The 14,745-nt window shown below is 38.7% G+C and overlaps 2 protein-coding genes across 5 annotated transcripts; one reads left to right on the top strand and one right to left on the bottom strand.

Moving 5' to 3' along the window:
• Window positions 1-193: 193 nt before the first annotated feature.
• Window positions 194-11,705, bottom strand: pacc1 (proton activated chloride channel 1). 2 transcript variants are annotated; one of them, XM_029460526.1, is made up of 8 exons: window positions 11,107-11,705; window positions 9,927-10,029; window positions 8,188-8,397; window positions 6,760-6,914; window positions 2,795-2,937; window positions 2,533-2,674; window positions 1,573-1,680; window positions 194-1,491 (listed from the first exon to the last, which is right to left on the bottom strand). In XM_029460526.1, the coding sequence occupies exons 1-8, from the start codon at window positions 11,137-11,139 to the stop codon at window positions 1,336-1,338; spliced, it is 1,050 nt and encodes a 349-aa protein (XP_029316386.1). In that variant the 5' UTR covers window positions 11,140-11,705; the 3' UTR covers window positions 194-1,335. The 2 variants fall into 2 exon arrangements, with proteins under 2 accessions (XP_029316386.1, XP_029316387.1); XM_029460527.1 differs by lacking the exon at window positions 11,107-11,705 and adding an exon at window positions 11,054-11,086.
• A 106-nt stretch (window positions 11,706-11,811) lies between these two features.
• Window positions 11,812-14,686, top strand: nenf (neudesin neurotrophic factor). 3 transcript variants are annotated; one of them, XM_029460531.1, is made up of 6 exons: window positions 11,812-12,042; window positions 12,351-12,638; window positions 12,789-12,849; window positions 13,060-13,163; window positions 13,979-14,027; window positions 14,420-14,686. In XM_029460531.1, exons 2-6 carry the CDS (start codon window positions 12,498-12,500, stop codon window positions 14,470-14,472), a joined length of 408 nt encoding a protein of 135 aa, XP_029316391.1. In that variant the 5' UTR covers window positions 11,812-12,042; window positions 12,351-12,497; the 3' UTR covers window positions 14,473-14,686. The 3 variants fall into 3 exon arrangements, with proteins under 3 accessions (XP_029316391.1, XP_029316390.1, XP_029316388.1); XM_029460530.1 differs by having other exon boundaries at window positions 11,825-12,042; window positions 12,410-12,638; window positions 13,979-14,686; XM_029460528.1 differs by having other exon boundaries at window positions 11,825-12,042; window positions 13,979-14,686.
• The last annotated feature ends 59 nt before the right edge of the window (window positions 14,687-14,745 follow it).

Raw genomic sequence — 14,745 nt, 5'->3', positions numbered from 1 at the left:
TTAATGTAAGAGTGCAAGTCTTATCAGGTTTACACAAGTAACTTAGGTCAGTAGAGAACTTCACTTTTGGAGCAGTAATATTTAAAAAAGAAGAATATATTGTACTTTTTGTATTGTTGAAAGTAAAAGTCCTGCATTAAAAATGTTACTTAAGTAAAAGTATCAGCATCAAAATATACTTGCAATATCAAAAGTATTCAATATGCAAAATTGCCTATTATCTTTAATGTTTATTGTATTACTATATCACAATGTGCTCATCACTTTTGTGCTGCAGCTGGTGAAGGTGGAGCACATTTGTATTACTTTATATACTGCTGGGTAGCCTCTATTAACACATCATAATTTATTAAATGATTTATGTTGTATTAATAATCTGAATCTGCAAAGCAATTAAAGTTGTTAAATAGTTATAGTGCAGTAAAAACTACAATATGTCCGAGGGTAGAAGTATAAAGTAGCGTAGAATGGAGATTTCCCTGCATGCATGTTAGTTCGTTCAAGAATAGTCTAATAATGACAATAAAAACAACATTCAGTTTGTTAAAGCTCACTTTTATAGTTCAGAAAGCGTTATTTATCCATCTATGATCAAATATTTAGATCTTGGGTTCAAAATTCAGGCATAAAAATATATATTTTTTGTTTTCCAAGATTTCTAACAACAGTGAGATACAATATTAAACAATAACAGTAATTCAAGTCAATGAGCATATATTCTCACATAACATTAAAATCAAATTAAAAACAAGACAAAGTTCAGACAGGACAGATTTAGCTTAAAGAAAAATAAACAGCAGACTCTAAAGACTACAGACAGAAGAAAAGTAGTTCATAATAATCCCTTTAGAGTTAGAAATATAATTATGATGCTTTGGGACATGAAGGGGATATTTCCTTGAACACAACAGGACACAAACACGAAATATTCCCTTCAGAATAAGATAATAAAATCCAGCAACATTTTGACCAAAGTTCACATTTCCTCAGTTTTACTCCTGAAAAAGAGAAACTTTAAACATCCTTTATAAAGCTCTAAACCATAACAAACATTTTGAGTGTCTCAGCAACAATTTATGTCACGTGCTTACAAAACATTTATATACTCTTATTTTGAAAAGCTACAGTAAATTCTTGTGAAACTGGCCAGTTTTTGGAAATGATTAACTAGCAGTAATATTCAGTAGTATTATGTTCTAACTAGAGTTAGTGTTGATCATTTTTACCAATGATGCAAGTAGTGACCTAACAAAACACAATCCTGCCAAAATAAAAGTCCTTTGGTTGATCTGGATCGTGTCAGATTGTGTCATCAGTGCTTTTCTGCAAAGTGTTTCACTTTATTTGGTTCCGAGTTTTATTTCTCAGATGCCTTTTACGCATTTTGATTATCCACTGAATGGTGAGTTTGGCGAAATTGGCAGCCTTGAAGAGAGCCATGAAGACGCCACACAGAATGGCGACAGAGTTCCAGGGATTCGCAGTCACGATCTGTTCGTAGTCAGCAAAGTTGTGTGAGAAACAGAAGCACAGATCTGTTGTAATGAGGATGAAATGTGCGGGAGAACTCACCAGTCTGATGTCTTGCATAAAAGCGTCGCGCCATTCAAAGACGGCAAAGAACAGCTGATTGTTTCTCTCTGACTCCGGCCGTTTGTCGTTGAATTTCACCACAGCGGACTAGAAAACAAACAGATGAAATCAAAGCTTTTAAAATCAATGTTCATCATGTACGTAAGTATATTAAAGATGATTTACTTATTATTTTACATTCAAAGCTTTTATCTCAATGTGAATGAAATGAAGTCACTAAATGTTGACTTCTGGACTTTAAAGGTTCTGAAGTTATTGGAAAAGTTTGGATCACAGAGTCTGAAACAACCACTGAGTCTAATTCTGCTAATAGTTTAATATTAATAACATTAGTGCAGCCTCATCTTTATCTGCAGCTGTGCAGAAACACCAGGTTTAAACACAAGAAGCTGTGCAACTTATGTATGTGTACACTGTAACGTAAACAATGACATTAATCCTTTTTAAATCTCCATTTATTTCCCAGTAGCTTCAAAATATTATGTATTTTTTTAAATGAGAAAATAAAGAAAAGATTCTCAGAAAGGCAGCTCGACTAATTCTATTCTATTCAGACTAATACCCGCTTCCTGTCTATTTAAAATGCATTTATTTATGATTGTAATAAGTATTTTATTTTAATTTTTCACATTTTATCTATTTATTCATAATTTTTTGCATGTTAATATATTTTAAATATGCGTACATATTACACTTACTATAAATATTGTTATTTTATATATCCATATATATCATGTTCTTTATTATTATTATTATTATTATTATTATTATTATTATTATTATTATTATTATACAAAGACAATGTTTTGTTGTGGTTAATTTTTTGTATTGCCAATAAAAATATTATTAATAATAATAATATTATTAATAATAATAATAATAATAATAATAATAATAATAATAATAATAATAATAATAATAATAATAATACATAAATACCTCTTGCCGAAACTCGACAGCTTCATTGCTTTTCCCGGACGTCCTCACTAAAGACATCTTGACCCAGGTTCTGAATCCTCCAGAGAACGTCCACATGGAGTAATTCCTCTCACAGTCCCTCATGAAGTCGGATTTATTCACACTGGAGAGTCAGAACACACAGTTATCACTGTTACCATCAGACTGGGTCGAATCCCTCTTTGTTTCATAAGACGTGACGTTAAATGTACTAAATGAAGCTGACGCAGCGTCCGTACGTTACCTCTCAGTCAGGTCACTGAACTTGGAGAACAGCATGTAAGTGATGGCGCTGAAGTCTTCTTCTGTCTCATTGAGGCTGAACTGCATGAAGATCAGCTCTTTCTTTCTGACGTCCGACGGGCCGCGGACCACCACAGCTCTTCTCTGTGACGAGGAAGTCGAGATTTACTTTAAACTTAAATACTCTAGTATTTAAATATACTTGACGAAGGTCCAGAGGGACTGAAATGTTAATATGATCCATTTTACAGGGTTTGTGCAGCTTTTTAAGAGGAAAATTCAAGCACTTGTACATTTACAGAAATATTATATATATATATATATATATAAAAAAAATATATATATATATAAATATAAAAATATATATAAATATAAAAAATATATATATATAAAAAAAAATATATATATCCATCCATCCATCGTCTACCGCTTATCCGGGATCGGGTCGCGGGGGCAGCAGCTCCAGTAAGGAACCCCAATCTTCCCTTCTCCGGGCCACATCCTCCAGCTCCGACTGGGGGATCCTGAGGCGTTCCCAGGCCTGTGAGGAGATATAATCTCTCCACCGAGTCCTGGGTCTTCCCCGGGGTCTCCTCCCAGCTGGACGTGCCTGGAACACCTCCCTAGGGAGGCGCCCAGGTGGCATCCTTACTAGATGCCCGAACCACCTCAACTGGCTCCTTTCAACGTAAAGGAGCAGCGGCTCTACTCCGAGTCTCTCACGGATGGCTGAGCTTCTCACCCTATCTCTAAGGGAGACGCCAGCCACCCGTCTGAGAAAACCCATTTCGGCCGCTTGTACCCGTGATCTCGTTCTTTCGGTCATGACCCAGCCTTCATGACCATAGGTGAGGGTAGGAACGAAGATCGACCGGTATATTGAGAGCTTTGCCTTCTGGCTCAGCTCTCTTTTCGTCACAACGGTGCGGTAAAGTGACTGTAATACCGCCCCCGCTGCGCCGATTCTCCGGCCAATCTCTCGCTCCATTGTCCCCTCACTCGCGAACAAGACCCCGAGGTACTTGAACTCCTTCACTTGGGGTAATGGCTCATTCCCTACCCGGAGTAGGCAATCCACCGGTTTCCTGCTGAGAGCCATGGCCTCAGATTTGGAGGTGCTGATCCTCATCCCAACCGCTGCACACTCGGTTGCGAACCGATCCAGTGAGTGTTGAAGGTCACAGACCGATGATGCCATAAGGACCACATCATCTGCAAAGAGCAGCGATGAGATCCTCAGGTCACCGAACTGCAACCCCTCTCCTCCACGACTACGCCTCGATATCCTATCCATGAAAATCACGAACAGGATTGGTGATAAAGCGCAGCCCTGGCGGAGGCCAACATTCACGGGAAACGAGTATCCGGACACAACTCTCGCTTTGGGCGTACAGGGATTGGATGGCCCTCAAAAGTGACCCCCTCACCCCATACTCCCGCAGCACCTCCCACAGTATCACCCGGGGGACCCGGTCATACGCCTTCTCCAGATCCACAAAACACATGTAGACCGGATGGGCGTACTCCCAGGCCCCCTCCAGGATCCTTGCAAGAGTAAAGAGTTGGTCTGTTGTTCCACGACCAGGATGGAATCCGCATTGTTCCTCTTCAATCAGAGGTTCGACTACCGGCCGAACCCTCCTTTCCAGTACCTTGGAGTAGACTTTACCAGGGAGGCTGAGAAGTGTGATACCCCTGTAGTTGGCACACACTCTCTGGTCCCCCTTTTTAAATAGGGGAACCACCACCCCGGTCTGCCAACCCCTAGGCACTGTCCCAGACTTCCACGCAATGTTGACGAGGCGTGTCAACCAAGACAGCCCCTCAACACCCAAAGCCTTCAGCATTTCTGGACGGATCTCATCAACCCCTGCGGCTTTGCCACTGTGGAGTTGTTTGACTACCTCAGTGACTTCCATCAGGGAAATTGACGATGATCCCCCATCAGCTTCCAGCTCTGCCTCAACCATAGAGGGCGTGTTAGTCGGATTCAGGAGTTCCTCAAAGTGCTCCTTCCAGCGGCCGATAACCTTCTCAGTTGAAGTCAGCAGGGTCCCACCCTTGCTGTACACAGCTTGGATGGTTCCTCGCTTCCCCTCCTGAGGTGCCGGATGGTTTTCCAGAAGCACCTTGGTGCCGACCGAAAGTCCTTCTCCATAGCTTCTCCAAACTTCTCCCACACCCGCTGCTTTGCCTCTGACACGGCAGAAGCTGCCGCCCTTCTAGTCCTTCGATACCCTGCAACTGTTTCCGGAGTCCTCCCGGATAACATAACCCGGAAGGACTCCTTCTTCAGTCGGACGGCTTCCCTGACCACCGGGGTCCACCACGGTGTTCGAGGGTTACCGCCCCTTGAGGCACCTAAGACCTTGAGACCACAGCTCATCACCGCAGCTTCAGCAATAGAGGTTTTGAACATCGCCCACTCAGGTTCAATGCCCCCAACCTCCACAGGGATGGCTGAAAAGCTCCGCCGGAGGTGTGAGTTAAAGATCCCCAGGACAGGGGCTTCCTCCAGACGTTCCCAGTTCACCCGCACTACCCGTTTGGGTTTACCAGGTCTGTCCAGAGTCTTCCCCCACCCCTTGATCCAACTCACCACCAGATGGTGATCAGTCGACAGCTCCGCCCCTCTCTTCACCCGAGTGTCCAAAACATGCGGCCTCAGATCAGATGATACGATTACGAAATCGATCATTGACCTTTGGCCTAGGGTGCTCTGGTACCACGTGCACTTATGAGCATCCTTATGTTCGAACATGGTGTTTGTTATGGCCATTCCATGACTAGCACAGAAGTCCAACAACAAACGACCGTTCGGGTTTAGATCAGGGAGGCCCTTCCTCCCAATCACGCCTCTCCAGGTGTCTCCATCGTTTCCCACGTGTGCGTTGACGTCTCCCAGCAAGACTACGGAGTCCCCTACTGGAGCCACCTGCAGGGCTCCATTCAGGGTCTCCAAGAAGGCCGAATACTCAGAACTGCGGTTTGGGGCATAGGCACAAACAACAGTCAGAGTTTTCCCCCCCATAACCCGAAGGCGTAGGGAGGCGACCCTCTCGTCCACCGGGATAAACTCCAACGTGGCGGCGCTCAACCGGGGGCTAGTGAGTATCCCCACCCCGGCCCGAGGCCTCACACCTTGGGCAACTCCGGAGAAGAATAGAGTCCAACCCCTATCAAGGAGTACGGTTCCAGAGCCAAGACTGTGCGTGGAGGTAAGCCCCACCAGATCCAACTGGTAGCGATCCACCTCCCGCACTAGTTCCGGCTCCTTCCCCCACAGAGAGGTGACGTTCCACGTCCCCAGAGCCAGCCTCTGCTGCCCGGGTCTGGTCCGTCGAGGTCCCTGACCATCACTGCCACCCGTGTGACAGCGCACCCGACCCCAGCGGTTTTTCCCATGAGTGGTGGACCCACAGGATGGATGGATGGGAGGCACCACGTAGCTTCTTCGGGCTGTGCCCGACCGGGCTCCGTGGCAAACCCGGCCACCAGGCGCTCGCTGTCGGGCCCTCCCTCTGGGCCTGGCTCCAGACGGGGGCCCTGGGCTTCCTCCGGGCAGGGTCTCTCCTTTCCCTTTCTTTCATGAAGTCGTTATATATATATATATATATATATAAAGAAAAAATATATATAAAAAAAGAAATATATATATTTTATACAATATCTATATCTATCTATATATAAATATATATAAAACATTTAAAAAAGAATATATATATATAATATATATATTTTATATATATATATATATATATATATAAAATATAATGTGCATTGTCCTTATAAATAATTAAATTAAATTAAATGTTGTCAATTAGTCAAACTTAGTTGTGTCTTAGAACAATTAGTGACATAAAAAAAGAATTTCTTTAAAAAAGAAATGTTCAGGATTACGTTCTACATGCAGGATGTTTGTATTTCTGCGACGTGTTGTAATGTGTGAATGTTTTATTGCCCGACCTCAGTTTGGTTGGTGAAGGGACCGAAGTAAGTCACGTCGTTAATCCTGCAGTCTCCTTCTTGAGGCTTTCCCGGGTCCACTAAAGGCGGGATGTAGTCATGGTAGTGATGTCTGCAGCTCAGCAGCTGAGCTTTGCCGGGGTACAGAGCGATACCTGCACCAAAAAGAAATAAAAAACCCTCATAAATAATTAATCATTATGTGTTGAGATGTAAATATAGCAGCAAAGGTCTCGGCCGTCTATTAAGTCCAATAACTTCAGATTTATATGATGTTCAGTGAACAAACTTTCCTGCATGATATCAAGAACACGATTAAAGTTCACAGCATTATAAACCTTTATGAGTCCTGCTTTCAAAAACTGTTATATAACAAATACAAACTGCATTACATGAAGCAAACAGTTCCTAACAAAGGGCATCGTAAAACAAAATAACACATTTAACCTCAAAACACTTTGATTTATTAAGTCTGCAGGACTTTAAAGGCACACTTCCTGTAATGAAGCCGGTTTATAAAGAGTTCTCACATCATATCACACAAGTTTATGGAGGGAAATGAATATTGGAAGAACTGCGCTCCACTTGTACATTTGAATCTTTTCAGTATTCAACTAACTGATGATTTTATTACTTATAATACTAATTATCTCACTACTAACCAGCTTGTAACTTATTGTTTAATTGTAAGGTGTGTAACACATTTTTATTTTTGTATACTAACATTAGAATCACACTTTTGAGTTAAAGTGTTTTTAGCTTTAATTAGACTTTTGTTTAAGTTATTTTAGTAAAGAAAGCTTTAATATATCGACTCAGTTTGTGTCTATTAGTTAGCAGCAGTAGTGGACAGTATGCATTTACTTAAGAACTGCACTTGTATTTCCATTTTCTGCCAGTTCATACATCTGATCGTCTACATTTGAGAGGCAAATATATATATAATATACTTGCATAATAATAACTTTTTAAAATACAAAACATAAATTAATAGAAATCTTGATTTAACATCCCAACAGTAGTTCATATTGGCTCCATCTCGACTGGCTGCAACATAAAAAAGCATCAGAATTATTCCAATAATATATTTCTACAGTCTTGAAGGGACCATTCTGCACGAGCACTTTCACTTTGACTTAGTCGTCAATAATATTTTTATTATTATGCTATTTTTGCAAATCCTGCACAAAACTGTCACATATTTGTTATAGTACTTTTATAGAATATTCTCCATATTTTTATTGTTCTATATTTATGTTCTTGACTGTATTTGCTCTTAATATATTTATTTTATGCACCAAACAAGACAAACTTCTAAATCTGATTCTAATATTTCTGCATATTTTCTTACTAAAATAAAAGATCAGAATATTTTTCTAACTTTTTATTCATATAATATTATTTAGATATTGTTTTATCTGCACAAACCTGGAGGTGAGAACACGTCGACCTCTTTGTAGGTGACGGACATGACGGGGTGGTTGAGTTTCTCCAAAAAGTCCGAGATGGTCTGGTAGGCGAGGAACACCGCCACTCCGGTGAGCAGCAGGTAGATGAAGATGAGAAGCACCATGAAGAAGTTCTTCAGGCAGATTTTACTGAACCTCCTCGGTGGACCGTTTACCCTGAAGTCATCCTCTGCAAGGAAAGTGAGCAGGAGGTCAAACTCACAATGAAATCACTCAGAGATCATCAGCAAACTACAAACAGGTGATGAAGTGTGTTCAATACAAACCGCTGCAATCTTCAAAAACCTTTTGGCCTTTTTCTCTATTGTCATCGTTTAGCAACTTCTTCAAATGTACGTAACGTAACATATAATAACCTAACCTAACGTAACGTAGCGTAACGTAGCGTAACATAATGTAACGTAACATATAATAACCTAACATAACGTAACATAACGAAACGTAACTTAACGTAACATAACATAACATAATGTAACATAACATAACATAACGTAACGTAACGTAACATAACGTAACGTAACGTAACGTAACGTAACGTAACAAAACGTAACATAATGTAACGTAACATAACGTAACATAACGTAACGTAACATAACGTAACATAATGTAACGTAACATAACGTAACGTAACAAAATGTAACGTAACGTAACAAAACATAACATAACATAACGTAACATAACGTAACATAACATAACATAACATAACATAACATAACATAACGTAACGTAATGTAACGTAACGTAACGTAACATATAATAACATAACATAACGTAACATAACAAATGGTAACGTAACATAACAAAGTGTAACGTAACATAACACAGTGTAACGTAACATAACAAAGTGTAACGTAACATAACACAGTGTAACGTAACATAACACAGTGTAACGTAACATATAATAACCTAACATAACATAACATAACGTAACAAAACGTAACGTAACGTAGCGTAACGTAGCGTAACGTAGCGTAACAGGTTTATCATCTTCACTTCTCTTCTTACAAACGAAACATGGCCAGTACTTAGAAAACGTTTAAAAAGGAAATTGTCTTCAAATTTAATTCATATATATATATATATATAATTATTATTTATTAATTTTTTTCTCTCTTCTTCTTTTTGTTTGTATTTCTTTGTTGTTGTCTACTGATTGTTTTTTCTGCTTGTATACTGTATAATAATTTTAGTTTTATCTAATTCTAGATTATGTTAGCTTAGTTTTTATATATGCAGATATATATATATATATAAATATATCTTATTTTATATTATCTTACTTTTATGCAGTCTTATGTGTGTGCAAATAAAATAAAATAAAAATGGCGTCATATTTAGGGCTCGTTTTGGTTTTAGCCGACTAACGTTTCTTTAGTATTTTCAAGAAACTTATGAGCACATCCTGTAAACACAAGATTTAAAGTTGTTCTTTGTTTCTTTGTGGAGAAACTCAGTTTTTACAGATCTGTCCATTAAATTAACTAATATACAAAATCTACAAAGTGTTTGTGGAGTAAGAACTTCTTTAGTCAGACAGCCCTCGTTAACCCTAACCCTAACTAATAATAGGCAGTAGTGCTAATTAAATTATGTTTTTACTTTATGGGACACTAGAACATGTTGCTGCTCATTAAAGCGACGTATTAAAGGCGTGACGTCGTGACGCTTCAGACGAGAGTCTCTTCTGCTGGTCGTCACCTTGAGAGATGCTGTCGTTCGGATCCTCGCGCTCCAGCTCTTCGATGGCGTCTTCAAAGAAGCCCGGAGACTGTGGGTTATCTTCGTCTTCATCATCATTGAACTGTGATAAGAGAGACATAGAAGCTTCCTCTATTATAGAGCAAGTACACAATATACATGTAATATGTATTTACATTGTTTATATTCTTTATGAGAAATTGTATATTAAGAGTTTGATACATGTTGGAAATAAAATAAATAAATGTATTGTACTTTATTACTCCACTACATTAATTTCCTTATATGTATATCCATATAGCCTTCAGTTACTAGTTACTATGCAGATTCAGATCAATATTACAAAATACAATCAACAAATACATTATTATTAAGATCAGATAAGATCTAAGATACACAGCACTATAACATATAAAGTAATTAAAATTAGCTCCACTTTTACCAGCTGCAACGGTAAAGTGATGTTTACACATTAATACATCAATAATTATAATAGTAATATAACCAATAGTATAATATAATATAAGTAGCCTACTTTTACTTTTGGTAATTTAATTATATTGTGACACTAATAATTATAAGTAAAATCAATTTCTATACTGAGTAAATATACTCTGTTACAACTAAAAGTCCTGTATTCAGGATTTTAAATAAGTAGAAAAGTAAAACATAAAGTATTAAAAGACTTATTGGGCAGATATAAATGATAGTAGAATTAAATATAATTTATTAAGTATTAATTAAACTAGCATGAAAAGGAAATACTCAAGTAAAGCACAAGTATCTCAAGACTTATGTACAGTACTTTCCACAACTTTGTTTACTTTAACTAAAGTGTCAAACACTTTTATTATAGGCTATAATCCACCAACATGACAATACTCCCAGTTAGTTTTGTTGGAATAACTATTGATTTGTTTAATTATATATATTTTAGAGCAGACATCGTGTTTGTCTTTTAAATAAGAACATGGTGCAACTTCCATTTAATTACCGGGCAAAGAAAAACCCACAGTCAGCTGATTTTAAATAATAGGAAGCAGCAGCCGTCAGCTGTGCAGTCACGTGATGAGAGCTGCTGGACAGTGTGTTACTCTTACAGCTGGAGGAAAGTGCAGTAAACAAACCTGTTGCCATGTAAACATGAAGACATCGCACAGTAAACACGAAGCTGTCCTACCTCTTCGTACCTGGAGCTTTCTGTCCCGAGCATTCCTCTGCACTTCCTGTCAATCAATTAAAAATAACCACTTCCTGCTCGAGTAGATCCGCGAGGTTATGTATACAAAGTCTGAAAACTAGTTACATTAAATAACAAATGCATTTTAAAGGAAGTGTAATTCCCCCGTGCTTAGGTCTCTGCTTTCCGCTCGACAGGGAGACACACCACACACACCCAGGGGGGGGGGGGAGGGGTGCGCTCCAATAGTAAAACTTGTGTGTCCTTGACGTCTCCTTGTCTCCTTCCTCCTTCCCTCAGGTGATACCTAGTGCTGCATTACGGTGTAACTCGTAACATTAAATCATACAAGCTCAAAGAATACTGCTGGGTATTAAATCATAATGTATGAGTTGATTTAAATTTAACAGTGGGCTACTTGAGTATATATGTATATAGTTACTTTCCCTCACTGACTGTTTAGGTGAAATGTAAGCTAAAAAAAACATAAATAAAATAAAATAAGGGTTTTCATTAGAGTTTCTTTTAATATTGAAATTTGATGGATATTGTAATTAAACTCAGCACATACAACCAAAACTATTCAAATCGCCATTTTCCTTGTGGTTACTTGCTGGACGGACGTGACTTACTGGCGGGAGTAACGTTGGTAACGTCCATGACGTATCCAATGGTTGCCTGGCAACTGTTCCCGATCCAAAATGGCGAATTATCAATTTTATACTTCGGCCTTCGTTTTTAACTTTATACATCCATGTTTTTGTACATATAGCTAATGAGTGCGATTTAGAGGTGCTTGTAGGTGGGGGTTTCTGTTACCTTTGGACAGAGGCAGAGTCAGGCTAGCTGTTTCCGTCTGTTTATAGTCCAGTGAGCTAACTAACTAACTAACTAACATATTTAAGCTAATGTTAGCTAATTGAATGTACAAAGCAGGTGAGTGGTTTTATTTTTTAACATCTAGCATTAGCGCTAACTAACTAACTAGCTTAATTCTCTAGAAGTATTTTCTAATCAACCTAATTTTTTATTTGCAAAGTTTTACTTTCATAAATGTTCATTTCTATTAAGACAATTATTTCAGCAACATTTTAAAGCTTCTGAGACTAATGATTTAATAATTTAACTTACGTTACAACTTTCTATTTATTTATGATGACCCCTGGCATATTTTGTGTTCACTTTATTTTATTTGTTTAAATTGAAGTATTACTGTTTATGTGTATTATTGTATTGTTAACTAGTTTAAAAAAAAGGAAATGGGTCGCTATCGACATCGTATCTCTACAATTTCCGACGGCAGTAAACGCAGCACCAACTCCATAGAGCAGCAACAGGGAAGTGGATGACTGAAGTTTCCGCACCAAACTCGTCCAAACAACGACCCTACCATGGCAACAGCGCGAGTGTTTGTCCTGTTTGTTGTCCTTTCCACGACTTTAGCGGAAGAGTTTAAATTAAAATTCAAACCATCAACCAAACCTGTCCGATTATTCACTGAGGAGGAGCTGAAGAGATACGACGGCAGCGAGGTAAACCCAGCATCCAGGGTAGTGCCTGTGTTTGTGTGTGTTTGTGTGTGTGTGTGTGTGTGTGTGTGTGTGTGTGTGTGCATCCACGCATGTGTGCAGGACGATTGATATATTATCCCTTTCTGTTGTTGTTTTGCATCCTTGCTTTAGGAGGGACAGCCTTTATACATGGCAGTAAAAGGAGTTGTGTTTGATGTCACCAAGGGAAAAGGTAAATAAACTCAACGACTGGAAGTTAAGATCAAAAATGATTGTCAGGGAACTTAAATGTGCTTTATTCATTCAAACAAAACTTTGAAAGGAAAACGGACACACTGATGCCCACTTCAAAGCTGTCCCTGTTCAGAGTACTAATAATATGAAATCTCAACTCCGATCAGACATTTATCCACTCATAATTAACTGATTTTATTTTACCCAGAATTCTATGGAAAAGGTGCAGCATACAACGCCCTGGTTGGCAAAGACTCCACTCGGGCTGTGGCTAAGATGTCCCTGGACCCAGAAGACTTGACCTCAGATACTGTAAGTTTAGTGTTTTTTACTGACACCAATTCACCCACGAATTGTTTGGACTGCAGTGTTTCCCAAAGGATGACAATGTTGTGGTTGACTCCCATGGGTGGGGAGCACCGACATGTGACACCTGAGTGTCAGACTGCAAAACAACATTGAATTCATAAGCTACGTTATCAGACTGGAACTTCACAGTTTCATCTGAATGCAGCGTGCTACTCTTTCCTTTTTAAGTACGACTATTGATTATTGATCTGTAATAGTGATGTTATCTTAAACCATTCTTTGGCTCTAACCTCTCCTCCACAATGTTCTAACTTTTTCTTAGAGTCTTTCTTTGTATACGTCTACCGTTTTACATCTTTCACACAGCGATGCTCCTGATTCACGGGATCAATTGAGGATATTTATTATTACTGGATCTCTGGGGGACTTTAAAGTTCTACTTACTGATATTTTAATAACACTTGTGCGTGTTTAAAGACGGCTTTGTGTGACTGAATTGTCCTGTTGTTAATAGGTTGTGTTGCAATTATATCATTTGTTCTCAAGTGTTTGTTGCAGGATGATATCTTGATCTCAATGAGACCTGAATAAATAAAGCTTAAGTGTAGCACACTCGATGTTAAGAGTGATGTATTGATTTATTGGTAAAAACCGTAGCAAATGTATTTTTGTTGACTTGCCATAAATATAATTCTGATAGTAATTCTGTGAATGTAATAGTGTACAAAATGACAAATTTACCTCCAAAGGGCTTTAAAATCTGTACAATATATGACGAGTGCTGCTTAAAGTTCTTGTTTTGCATCTTCCCACCACAGAAGGGCCTCACGGAGCAGCAGCTGCAGTCTCTGGAGAGTGTGTTTGAAGGCACGTACAAAACAAAATATCCCATTGTGGGTTACACGGCATCACGCATTCTCACAGACGATGGAAGTCCCAACGAAGCCTTCAAACCAGAAGACCAGCCTCATTTTCAAATCAAAGATGAGTTTTAGTCTCATTTGACCTTTTCCTTGTAAGATATAGTTGTGAAGACGTCTCGTTATGAAGGAGTTTCTAGTTTCTTTGCACCACTTGACCAGAATCAGAGCCTGATATGCCAAGTGCTTTATGTACAATAGAAGAACAAAATACATATAGAAACACTTTTAAATCATATTTACTTTGACTAAAGGGTTCATTGATCCACTGTTATCTGTCAGAGCTTCCCTAAGAACACATTTCAACACTTATTGTACCTTTCTTCACACCTTCAGCAGATGTCAACCCCACAGCTTTGTACTGTGTATGGATCCTTCACACAGTCGCATAGTGAAAGTGAGGCTTACAGTGAAACAAGCTGAACGCAGATGGTGTCATTGTTCTACAGTCATTACATTCAACTTGTACCTCATAATGAGAAGTTGAAGGTGAAGACGTGTCTTTAGAATCCAGTGAATGTTTACATGATCACAATCTGTCCATTTGTTTTCTGCCTGATTTTTGTTTTTGTACAATTATCATTAAAGTCTGTAAATCTAAAACTTCTTCAGAGTTTGTTTCTCTTCAGTTTTACCACAAGCTGCCGTGGGGATGTTATCATGAA

Source organism: Cottoperca gobio, chromosome 22 (genome assembly GCF_900634415.1).
Source record: "Cottoperca gobio chromosome 22, fCotGob3.1, whole genome shotgun sequence".
Classification (NCBI taxonomy): domain Eukaryota; kingdom Metazoa; phylum Chordata; class Actinopteri; order Perciformes; family Bovichtidae; genus Cottoperca; species Cottoperca gobio.
Note: the sequence above shows the minus strand (reverse complement) of the source record. Positions and strands in the feature narration are given on the sequence as shown.

Excerpts from the sequence above, each read along its gene's own strand:
- pacc1 (XM_029460526.1), bottom strand. The coding sequence starts at position 11,139 with ATGCTCGGGACAGAAAGCTCCAGGTACGAAGAG. Across the intron at positions 8,398-9,926 it reads GAACGACAGCATCTCTCAAG|AGGATGACTTCAGGGTAAAC; the intron begins GTGACGACCAGC and ends CTTTCCTTGCAG. Across the intron at positions 1,492-1,572 it reads TTATGCAAGACATCAGACTG|ATCGTGACTGCGAATCCCTG; the intron begins GTGAGTTCTCCC and ends GACTACGAACAG.
- nenf (XM_029460530.1), top strand. The coding sequence starts at position 12,498 with ATGGCAACAGCGCGAGTGTTTGTCCTGTTTGTTGTCCTTTCCACGACT. Across the intron at positions 12,639-12,788 it reads AGAGATACGACGGCAGCGAG|GAGGGACAGCCTTTATACAT; the intron begins GTAAACCCAGCA and ends TCCTTGCTTTAG. Across the intron at positions 12,850-13,059 it reads TGATGTCACCAAGGGAAAAG|AATTCTATGGAAAAGGTGCA; the intron begins GTAAATAAACTC and ends TATTTTACCCAG.